Consider the following 12515-nt stretch of genomic DNA (forward strand, 5'->3'; position numbering starts at 1 on the left):
TAGGTCAACGATAATGTCACTTGATGATCAACCCCCCCAACAAGTTTAATAAAACATCTCCCCAGTATGCATTCCAGTGCAGTGGTTGATATTTTATTAGGGCTACCTGGCTATAGCAGTGGTGTAATTACTGAGCTGTCAGAGTGATAAGTGGGATTAATGGCAGCCTGATGCACTTTAGTCTGCAGAGCGCTTAGAGAATTGCAAGATGGTATTATTATCAGAGTCTGCCCATTCTGGCATATTCATGGCACCAAAAGAAAAAAAAAAAAGAATGCTACAATTCAGGTTTGCATTGCCCTGCCTCATTAACATCTGACATTTCCAACAGCTGTTATTTGTGAACTAGCTCAATAATAAAGGGAGAATTATTTGGTAAAGAGGCTTAATAACCACAGCGAAAAATCCTTACGTTGTCAGTGCTGTTAAGTGACTCTGTTTATGTTCAATTTAAGATTTCTCTGGAAAGACAGGAAGACATGCTGCATCTTAATTCAGTTCACTCATATCTGCTGACATTGTAAGATCATTCTTAGTTGCCTTATTAGTCAAGTTGGGTATTTGAAAGAGGAAATGCAGAAAACTTGGTTACAGATAGCCAGGATCTGTATGATGTCTTCTCTCTGTCTAGCACCATCTCTCTCTCCTTCTTCCCTTCTTTCTCTTGTGTGTGTGTGTGTGTGTGTGTGTGTGTGTGTGTGTGTGTGTGTGTGTGTGTGTGTGTTTAGCATACATCTGCATATATATCTTAATTAGCTATGTAATGGCAAGGATGTTTAAACTGTTAAAGTGACGTATTAAGGTAGAAAATGTGAGAAAAATGTTTTGCTAGGGTTTTGATCATGTTTCATTGGTACTTGGTAGAAAGTCTTTCACAACGCTATTTATGACCACCATATTTATCCACATGGCAGTTCCTCACACAGCATTCCTCACCTCAACTCCAAAGAGTGCATTGGCCTATTATTAGTATTGTTTACGTCACTTTGTGATGTATGTTGCAGGATGTACTTTCAAGAAATTCTTTTTTTTTTTTTCATCAGAGAGAAGGTTTTAGGGGGGAAAATAGAAAACAAAACATTCTAAAAACCTAAGTCTAAGTAGATTGGAAGCCAACACAATGACAGATGTGAATCTAACCATGGCATTGAGAGCACTGACAGGGGAGAGTTTAATGACTACATTTCACAGAGGACAATTGATTATGAAAAGCCTTCAGTACTCATTGTGAAAAATTTAATTTAGAGAGAAGGCTAAGGGCATAAGCCATAGAAAAGAGACCAGATTTAAAAACAAGATATTAATTAGGTTCTGAGAAATTGCTTCAGACAATAGAGAGGATGGCTGTACAGGAATGACAAGGGGATGGCTATTGTTTCCTTGAAGGAAATGAACGAAGGTCTTTCCACTTGGAAGTGGATAGAAAATGAGGGTGTTCATCCCCATGTCAGGGAGTAATGTAAAATTCATTCTTAGACAAATTATTAGAGGGTTCTGGTCTGCTAACACACATGACAGTGCTATATTCTCTGAAGTTATATCTTCAGCTGAATATCTTTCTTCACCTTCTCTTGCTTTAGATGAGACTAAATCCCCCCCCACCCTTTTTTCACCCTTCGAACCTTGGCAATTACCATTTCCACTATGGAGTCATTCTTTTGTTTTCCTATGCTGCCAATACTACTGCTCTTTGCTTCTTTAACATCCACCCATCTTCCAAGTCTTCATTAAGAGTTATCGCACTCAACAAATCTTTCCTGACTCCCACTCCAGGATTACTAACCCTCCCGTATGCTCCCTTATGCTGAATTTTGTTAAATCTTGTTGATCATTTTGAAAGCTGATGTGCTCTTTATGTTTCTGCACTTTCCTTTAGCTATATGTTCCACAAAAGGAACCATCATGTTTATGTTCTCCATGCCTTCCATTCCTTTCTGTTCCTGTAATAAAAATAACCAAGACTGAGTAATATGCAAAATAAAGACGTATATTTAGTTCACCATTTTGGAGGTTAAAAGCTCAAATCACATGGCACAGAGTATCATGTGAGCCTTATGATGAACGATACATGTACAAGAGAGATACCATATAGCAATAAAAAAAGGCAAAGGGAGGCAAGGAAGGAGCTAGGCTTGCTCTTCTGTACCCAGCCTCCTGTAAGAACAGACATGACCTCATCAGTTCTTTCTGGAACTAGTACCCTAAATGACTTGTCTTCCCAGTAGGCTCCACCTGTTGAAGGTTCTATACTACCTTCCTGCACCATTTCTTTGAAAACCAAGCTCCTAACTTGGTTAACAAGCTCAATCTATCATAAAGGGGATCAGTAAATGGTTTAGTAAATGAGTGAGTAAGGGAACACCACACACACACACACACACACACACACACACACACACACACACACATACACACACACGTACAAATGACAAATGAGATAATCAGTGTTTGCATCTGTCTCTCTTCCACAATAGCATTGGGGGATGGCGGGTCTCACGGTGTGGTTATTAATATCACTTCAAAATGCTATAACTCAGACAGGAGCTCCCCAGTGAAATAAGCACATCTATCAGCTTCCCAAGTGGCACTTAGGAATACTAACCTTCAAAAATGTCTCTGGCTTGTTCCTCATGAAGAAGATTTTGAGTCAAAATTAGGAAATGAAGGGAGTATAATTAGGTATATAGTAGATCCCTGTGGAGCAGTACCCACAGTGGAGTAAGGAGTTTGTATCTCTAAGCCCCTCACTGATCTGTAATTTCATGAGGACTGCCACTAGCAAAGGATACCATGACCTTATTCCTTTCCCTTAAGCTGAAGGCAGCCATGGGAAGGAAATGCTTTGTTCTTGAAGGGAGTGAAACTGGGATAATCTTTGAAACAGTTGCTACAGAACTCACCTGTGCTGTGAGTGGACTATAAGCTGAAAGACACAAGAGAAATGGATGAAGGGAGGTGGGGGGAAGGAAGTAGAGAACAGCAGGAAGTTTGGATAGGGCAGAGAATATAAGGACATTGTAACTCTTAAGATACAGATCTCTTTTGTATTTGTGTAATAATTGTAGTCTCTAAGACACACAAGCTGTGTCATAAAATAGTGTATGTATTAAACAGTGAATTGGTATATCAAAAGGTGAAAGATTCCATAAAGGAGTGAATGATGTATCTCCAGTGGATACCTCCTAAAACCTAAGAGCAGCTCTAAAAAAACAGGATGCTGTAAAAAACAGGAGGTAAAAAAGTTTAGAAGACAGAGACTAAGTATTTACTGTATCACTTAAAGAATGCATGCTTGCAAGGTGATGGTGGCACACACATTTAATCCCAGCACTCGGGAGGCAGAGCCAGGCGGATCTCTGTGAGTTCGAGGCCAGCCTGGTCTACAAAGTGAGATCCAGGACAGGCACCAAAACTACACATAGAAACCCTGTCTCAAAAAAACAACAAACAAACAAACAAAAAAATGCATGCTTAGAAGTTTTAAATTTTATTTGTATTTGTTAAATGTTAACTCTGAGTTGGCTTAAGATTAAAAAATAGAGAGATGATGTCATCTTCTTTGTAATTTTCTTAACACAGTTATTCTATTCCCTAGATGCTTGAAATGTGCAGATGCCCCCTGCCAGAAGAGTTGTCCCACAAATCTTGATATTAAGTCATTCATCACAAGTATCGCCAACAAGGTGAGTTCAGAGGTCATGGAGATAATGGGACCACTGCACTCATGAACTCACAGCAGATGTGGTTGCTTGTGCAAGATTTGCACAAGATAAAGGCAGTAGGCATTTCATCCTGAGGGTAGATCTCAAGCCCCATCCCTAGCTGGGGAGGTATTGACAGTTGCTAGCTTCTGTGGGAAGAAGAGTCAGTGTTCTTTAAGGGGTGACCACTAGTAGACCAGCTGTGCTCTGTGCTCTAGTGGATGGCCATATACCCAGGAAACTATAGATATACAAATTAGACTCAAAGGATTAAAGAGACAAACAAACAAAAGAAGACATGTGGTTGGCAGTAGGATGGGGTAGATCTGAGAGGAGTTTTGGAATTGGGAGGAAAAGACAGCGAATATGATAAAAACACCATCTCCACATGTATGGAATTATCAAGGAATTAATAAAATATAAAAATGTATTGGGATAATCAGCAGTTACTGCTTAGGTTGTAGGGCATGACATCAGTCTTCGTATTGGTCGTATTTAGCAGGATTTGAAGTACTTAATTTTTAGTTTGAGCACTTGCTATTAACCCAGTGGAAAACTGCTGATCTTATCGCTTTCTTCTATGAGGAAATGTACTGTCAGTCTTCCAAAGTTGCTGCAGAGTGAGAAGTGAATAATACTTCATATGGATATGTTTAATGTAGTTGTGATTACTTAAGTATTTTATTGATGTGAAATTACTGTCCCTCTTTGTTTGATGTGGCTGGTCTCATGGTAGTGATTCCACTGGTGTTGTTGACAGTAACTACTCAGTACCCACAGTTTGAACATTAAGATGTACTTGCTGTCACCAAGTCATCCTCATCATCATTAGTGCACAATGAAAGATAAACAGAGACACATTTTAAAAACACAACATTATAGTTTCTTTTGGTTGATACTGCATTCCACGTGACCCAGGAAGATTGTACATGCCACATGTGTGAAAGAAGGAGTGTGAACATGCCCACTGCTTCTTTGGGGAAATGCTATTTTGCTTTAGTAAACATGCCTGAGATACCATGAAGAAAGGAAGTGGAAATAAAGTAATCGACTGTGATTAGATTATAAAAGTCCATCAATACTATTCTCCATGTTTAAGTCTTAATTGTGGTGATATTGTGCCCCAATAAACATGTTGTGCACCCTAATAAACTTATCTGGGAGTCAGAGAACAGAACAGCTACTATATTAAGCATAGACATTAGGTAGTGGTAGCACACACCTTTAATCCTAGCATTCCGGAGGCAGAGATCCATCCAGATCTCTGTGAGTTCAAGGCCACACTGGAAACAGTCAGGCATGGTGACACACACCTTTAATCCCTGCATTTGAGAGCTCATGTCTTTGCTTGGGAAAGACACATGCCTTTAATCCCAGGAAGTGATGGCAGGAAGCAAAAAGGTATATAAGGCCTGAGGACCAGGAACTAGAGGCTTTTAAGCTTTTATGCTTTTAGCAGCAGTTTAGCTGAGATTCATTCAGATGAGTACTCAGAGGCTTCCAGTTTGAAGTAACAGGATTGGTTGTGAAGATGGGGTGGTGAGGTTACCTGTGGCTTGTTCTGCTTCTCTGATCTTTCAGAATTTACCTCAATACCTGGCTCCCAGGTTTTTTAATTTTTAAGACCATTTGAAATTTGTGTTACACTTAATCCCTTAGGGACTGGGAAATCTGCTTTGCATTTTTGGAAGAATTCTAGAAAGGGGTCATGTTTTAAATATCATAGTATCCAAAATATTCATTATCATAAGAACTTTGTCTTACTTATTAAATAATACCACATGAAATGGACTTGAAATCATGTTCATTTAAAAATTATCTCTCCCAAACGTATAAAGTATGAAGCCTAAAATATTTTAGCTAAAACATATTCCTTAATTAACAGTACTCATATCAGAAATAAAGGGGTCAGTTGATGGCTATCAGTCTGGTAGACTGTGCTAAGTAAATTGTCTCTGACCAGTCTCACACCAGTAGCTAAGCCACCTTGAGGGTTACATATTCTACTCATTCAAAATCTACACACATTCACAGGAATAATGACAAAAAAAGGAATAATGGCATTCTATGAAGGGTTTATAACATACCAGAGAAATATGAGAATGATCTATTTTTCTGTTGTTGTTGTTGTTAAAACTTCTTCCATTTTGGGTTAGAATGATGGCACAGTGGTTAAGGGGTCCTGTGCTCAGTGCATGAGTTGGCTGTTTGAAACCTGGGCCTTATGCAGGATCGCTTGACTCAGCCTGGGAGGAGGGGACTGGACCTGCCTGGACTGAGTCTACCAGGTTGATCTCAATCCTCCGGGGAGTCTTTGCCCTGGAGGAGATGGGAATTGGGGGTGGGCTAGGGGGAAGGGGAGCGGGGCGGGAGGGGGGAGAACAAGGGAATCTGTGGCTGATATGTAGAATTAAATTATATTGTAAAAAAAAAAAAAAAAAAAAAGAGAGAGTGCTCACTGGTCTTGTAGAGGACCAGAGTTAATTTCCCAGGATCCATATTGTGGCTCAGAGCCATCTATAATTCCAGTTCCAGTTATCTGTCATACTCTTCTGACTTCCACAGGCACCAGGTACATATGTGGTATAGATACATACATAGAGGCCAAATAAATACTCGTGACATAGGATACAAATAAATATTAAAAAATAAATATAGAAAGAAACAACCTCTTTGTTTTTTCTCAACTTCTCTGTATGTTGGTATTTATTCAAATATATTTACATATTAATTAAAAATTTTGAAGATATTTTACTAAAAATTTTGCCCTTTGTCAGGCTGTTAATAAACTTTTTAAAGTAATATGTTCCTGAGGAATCATTTGTCTTAATCATGAAGGGTCAAAGATTTATATTCTATAAAGGCCTGCAGAGCTTTAAACATGTTCTGGCAGTGTACAGTGCAGGCTGTCCCATACTGCTCTGCCAGTGGACCTGAACACAGGAAGGGGGTTCATCCCAGGGTGAGAGGGTAATTGAATTGCCCGACTCAATGAGCCTTGTGCCTCTTTGGGAAGAAGATGTCACGGGTGTTGTATTGTGTTCGGCTTCTGTGATCACTGGAGTTTAGACCAATCCTTCCGTTCTTTATTTTCTTACAAACTGGACGACAACTCCGGTTTCGAAAGCTACACTCCTTCTATTGTGCCTCCGCCGTCAGCTTTTCTCTGGTTCCCCAGCGCAGGCCGCTGTTTGCAATTGTCTCTCTCAATTGGAAGTACGCGTTTCAGAGTCGTCAAACTGTGAACGCTGGGCCATATTTCTGGACAGTTTTCCTTTGAGAAACACTACTTTATCTAAGAGTATGTGAGGCCAATCCAGAAATGTAATGGGGAAAAAGGCTGTTTGCTCTTGGATTCATTTCACGATACTGTGTTTTGAACAGTAGTGATGTGTTCTCTTTCAAACTATTGTGTTAAATGGTAAAATATTAATTCCCCCCTTTTGCTTTATAAAATTTTGTACATTTCTCTAGCTATTATGTACACACAGATTAAATAATGCACATGACATAAAAAGCTTCCTTGAATGATTCAGTGCAAAGTAAAAACCACTTCTTTGGGGGCTGGGAGGTGGTTCATGGAGTAAAGCACTTATACGAGCAGGAGGACCCAAGTTTACATCCAAGATTACACAGCAACTGGGTACAGTAAGGTCCATCTGCACTTCAGGGTTCCTACAGTGAGATGAGAGACAGGAGAAGAATCTTTGGGAGCTCATGGGTGGCTAGCTTGCTATAATCAGAGACAGATCAAAAGACCTTCTATAGCAAACAAGATAGAACTTCAAGACTAATACCCAAGATTGTCCTTTGACCTCGACAAGCATGCTGCGTCATGCGCATGTCCTTGTTCATATTGCATATGCACACACACACACACACACACACACACACACACACACACACACACACACGAAAATGAAAAAATGTTCTTTTCCCAATAGAAAGAACTATTGGCACGTAAGAGTTACAAAGGCAACTGGCATAAAACTCAGAGGCACACAAATTCTAACCTGGAAAATGCACTGGCAATTACTATCAAAAGTAATATTTCTATTTTTGAACGAATTCTCTTGGTGTGTATGTGCATATGTTTGGCATGTGTATTTCGTACAGCCATAGAGTTGAGTAGTGAGATGGCATTGTTTTCTGAGTTTGAGTTCCATTTTCAACGGGAAAATGGTTCATGCTCTCAGAAACAATATGCTGATTATCTTTTCTGGAGTAATTGACCAAAACTAAGAATGTGCTTGTCTTACTTCTTTAATCCAAAATTGCCAGCTGCTCCTCAGTGCCTAGAAAGTAATATCATCTACAGGGTGAGTGATGAAGCTGGTTGGGCTTTCTCTCATTTTTATATTAAACTACTATGTATGCCCTATAACTTATCCCTCAGTCATTTTTAAATATATAAATATTTTAAGTATGTAAAACAAAATGTAGTAACAAGATTTTTGGCTTCCCTTTATTTTTTTTATTTATTTTTTTAGATTTGTTTTTTAATTATACTCATCATATTCATTAGTTACACTCATAATATTTATTACATTTGTGGTATTCATTGATTACATTCACAGTATTCATTCAATATTTATATATATGATATTCATTAATGACATTAATTGTATTGATTTATTACATTCATGATATTATGTCCTGATACTACTGTCCATTTGTGGCATTTTTCCTTCACACAAAACAGAGATTCTGTACTTAGGAAATCATTGCTCTATATTTCTTTCTTCTCTATCTTGAGATCATGTCTGATCTTTCTGTCTCTATGAATTTGTATGTTCTATATATTTCATGTAATACAATTCTATAGTATTTGTCCATTTTTAATGTAAAAACATTTTATGTACAACTGCAGGAGAAATAATACTCAGATAGTCTAAACATAAAAACAGGTTATAATTTAAAAGTCAGGGTTATTTTAAACAGTAAAATATTTTCTCTGTAGAAAATAGTATAAATGATAACATTTCCCAATAAGCCCTTTTAAGCCAAATGATAGCTGCATTATACATATAAATATTGATTAGATTATGGGAGACAGAAGAGACCTTTGGCTTCCCTTTAATCCAGGATACCTAACGTGACAGGACTGTTGATATGGACACCTGTGTCTGTTTCCTGGACATTGTCACAATGTAACCAACCTGCCAATGAAGGACACTTCAAGAGAGCTTTTTTTTTTTCCCCTTAATATAACAAACTAAACTATGATCTTTGTTGGCTCTCAAAGTACACTGCCATTGTCTACAATTCTAAATGTGTCCATGTGGTTTATGTCAGGAGCTCTAAACTCCTGTGCCACTTGCAATCACTAGTGACTTGCAAGATAGTGGGCATCAGATTGTGGGATGTCTGTCATCAAGGTATTAACCCAAGAGGCTGTTTTTGTACACAATAAATTACTTTAATTCAGATCAACCTTTTTCCCCCTCTCAAAAAAAGTATTTTGTTTGTTAATTCTATTTTTAACAGTTGATGTGAGTATAATAAATGCTACTTTCAGTCAGTATTGGATTAACTTTGTGCACGTTTTGTCCATTTATATTTATACTTTTATCTTGGAGTCTTCATGTGGAAGTTGTCTCTTGGCATTCTTTAAAATTTTATTTAAAAAGGCTGTGTTTTTATAGTTTTTGCTTCTTCATCTCTTTTTTTTCACTAATATAAAAATTTATCCATTGCATTTGGTATTTACAATATTTCTTCTTTTATTTCATAAAGGTTGTGTTTCCAGGATCTGTGACTATGTTTGGAAGGTGAATTGAAGTCACATTATTGTTCTTTTGAAGATGGTTTGGGGAAGGCCATATTTAAAAGTGCTTTATCAATGGTATTAAATAACTTTATTGTGATTTATCTATAAGCAAATTCTCTTCAATTTATGGGGATTCTTTAATGTGTAGGTTAATGTCTTTCAATATGAGGCAATTTCTCAGCATTTCTCTCTTTTTTAACCTTATAAGATATCATTACATATTAAAATTTCTTACTTTTTAATGGAAATTTATGTTTCATACATTTATCGCCTCCTATTTTTTTTGGAAGAGAGAGAATTACATTGTAATTGCCTTCATTTCTCTTTTGAGTATTACTGTCAAATTCTTTACCAACTTAACTTTTTAAAATAGTCCATTGAGTTTTAGCTACAATTACATCTACTTTTTTCTTTTTTTTTCTTATATATTACATCCTGAAAGCAGTTTCCCCTCTCTCCTTCCCACCTAGATCCTCCACCCTATTCCTCCATTTTTCTTCAGAAAAGAGCAGGCCTCCAATGGATATCAACCAAACATGGCACATGTACTTAATAGTTGCAGTAGACCTCAAGGCCACCCCTCCTGTTAAAGCTGGAAGAGTCAACCCAGCAGGAGGAAAATGATCCAAAAGCAGTTGAAAGAGTCACATACAGCTCCTGCTTCCACTGTTAGAGGTCCCACAAGAAGACCAAGCTACACAACCATAGCATATATGCGGAAGGCCTAGGTCAGACCCACACAGGCTCTCTGATTGTCAGTTCAATCTCTGTGAGCCCCCCACGAACCTAGTTTATTTGATTCTGTAGGTTTTCTTTGATGTCTGTGACTCCACTGGTTCCTACAATCCTTACTCCCCCTCTTCTGCAGTATTCCCAGCTTTGCCTAATGTTTGGCTGTGGGTCTCTGCATCTTTTTCCATCCTCGATGGATGAAGTCTCTTTGATGATGATAATGCTAGTCTCCTATCTACAATTATAGCAGAGTGTCATTAATCTCCCCCCCCCCCCCATTACCAGTCCTGTCTAGTTCTGTCTGGGTGGTTGGGCTATCTAGCCTTTGGGTCTTGACCCTCTAAGTGATGTAAGGAATGGGTTCCCTCTCATGACATAGGTCTCAAGCTGGACCAGTCATTATTTGGCCACTTCCTTAATTTCTGTGCCACTTTTACTGCACATCTTTTAGTCAGGACAAATTGTAGGTTGAACGTTTTGTGGCTGGGTTGGTGCCCCAGTCCCTCCACTGGAAGTCTTGCCTGGTTACAGGAGATGGCTGGTTCAGGCTCCATATCCCCCATTACTAGGAGTCTTATCCTGGGTCACCCTTGTATATTCCTGGGAGTTTCCATTGCACTAGGCTTCATGCTTCTCCCTGAGGTGCCCCCAATTTTTGATGCCCCTCCAAGTACTCTGTCCATTTGTCCTCCCCCAACCTGATCCATACAGTTCCCATCCCACCCACTCCAAGTGCCCCCCTCCACAATATCAATTCTATTTCTTTTCCCTAGGGAGACTTGTAGCTAAAATTTTCTCCAGTCCTGTCCAAGCCTGTAGCCGCTCAGACCCAAATAAACACACAGAGGTTTATATTAATTATAAACTGCATGGCCTAATGGCTCAGGCTTCTTGCTAGCTAGATCTTACATCTTAAATTAACCCATTTCTATAAATCTATACCTTGCCACATGGATTGTGGCTTATCAGTGTCTTTACATCTTGCTTCTCATGGCAGCAGCTGGCAGCATCTCCTGACTCAGCCTTCCTTTTCCCAGCATTCTCCTCTCTGCTTATCCCACCTGTACTATACTTCCTGCGTGGCTACTGGCCAATCAGCATTTTATTTATCATAGCATACAGAAAGACATCCCCAGCAGAGATTCATATGTCTCCTCTTGAGCCCTTCTTATTACTTAGCTTCTCGGGGTCTGTGGATTGTAGGATTATTATCTTTACTTTACAGTTAATATCTGCTTATAAGTGAGTACATACCATGTTTTTCTTTCTGAGTATCCATAATCTCACTCAGGATGATTTTTCCTAGTTCCATCCATTTGCCTGCAATTTTCATTGCTATTTTTTTAATAGCTGAGTAATACTCCATTGTGTAAATGTACCATATTTTCTTTATCCATTATTCAGTGGAAGGCCTTCTAGGTTGTTTCCAGTTTCTGGAGTGTTATAAACAAAGTTACTATAAATATAGTTGAACAAGTGTCCTAGTGGTATTATGGAGCATCCTTTGGGTATATGCCCAGGAGTGGGGTAGCTGGATCTTAAGACATAGTTCAGCCATTAAAGGGTAGACTCATGACCAAAAATTACCTATTGTTTCTAAGAGGTTTTTAAAACTTATCTATAATCTGCCAATGTTTATCTACTTTCTCAAGCTATACTGTTCCAACTATAGGTAAAATATTTACTTTCCTGTTCTATAATTCCACTCTCTAGAGTTGCTAAGAGTCTGTTTTTACCATCTGTTCTGTCTGCTCATTTCCTTGAATGCCTAATGATATAATTTTTATTCTGCTTTTTCTTTGAACCCATGAAGGAACTTCTATGAGAACTCTTATAAATGCATGTTTCTATAGAAAGTGTTTATATTTGCTTTGGTCAGGTAGTAGTTTTGACATTATTTTTCTTGAAGTACTTCAAAATACCTTTTTTTTCCTTCAAATCAAGCATGGCCTGGTGATTAAGCCAAAAATATTCTTGAGCACTGGATTATTATAAATTCTTTAAATGGCTATTTCTCTCCATCTTTGAATAGTTACTTGGTAAAGGCAGGAAGAAATTTGTAATTTCAGATGGGAAAGGGGGAAGGAACATTATCTCTATCTTTGTGATAATGTAGGCTTGCATAGCCCTTGCTTTATAGTAGGGTTCTGTTTTAGCTTTATATTTTGGATGAACCTTGAAATTTCTCTCAAATATGCCATGTCCTCACAATTCCTGACCATGGAAGCCTATATTCACCTTGTTGTTAGGAGTACTGAAGGCAATTCCAGGTACACCAGTGCACTGTTGGCTTTGTCATCTTTGGTTTGGGG

At 38.3% G+C, this 12515-nt stretch overlaps 1 protein-coding gene across 1 annotated transcript in view; it reads left to right on the forward strand.

Annotated features, from left to right (window-relative positions):
• Dpyd (dihydropyrimidine dehydrogenase) overlaps nucleotides 1-12515 on the forward strand; it is an 849077-nt gene that overhangs the window by 187135 nt on the left and 649427 nt on the right. The window contains exon 4 of the mRNA XM_052730491.1: nucleotides 3596-3683. Coding sequence (XP_052586451.1) covers nucleotides 3596-3683 — 88 coding nt within the window. The remainder of the gene's footprint in view (nucleotides 1-3595; nucleotides 3684-12515) is intronic.

Source organism: Peromyscus californicus, unplaced genomic scaffold, assembly GCF_007827085.1.
Source record: "Peromyscus californicus insignis strain IS unplaced genomic scaffold, ASM782708v3 Scaffold_9__1_contigs__length_137607984, whole genome shotgun sequence".
NCBI classification, from domain to species: Eukaryota; Metazoa; Chordata; class Mammalia; order Rodentia; family Cricetidae; genus Peromyscus; species Peromyscus californicus.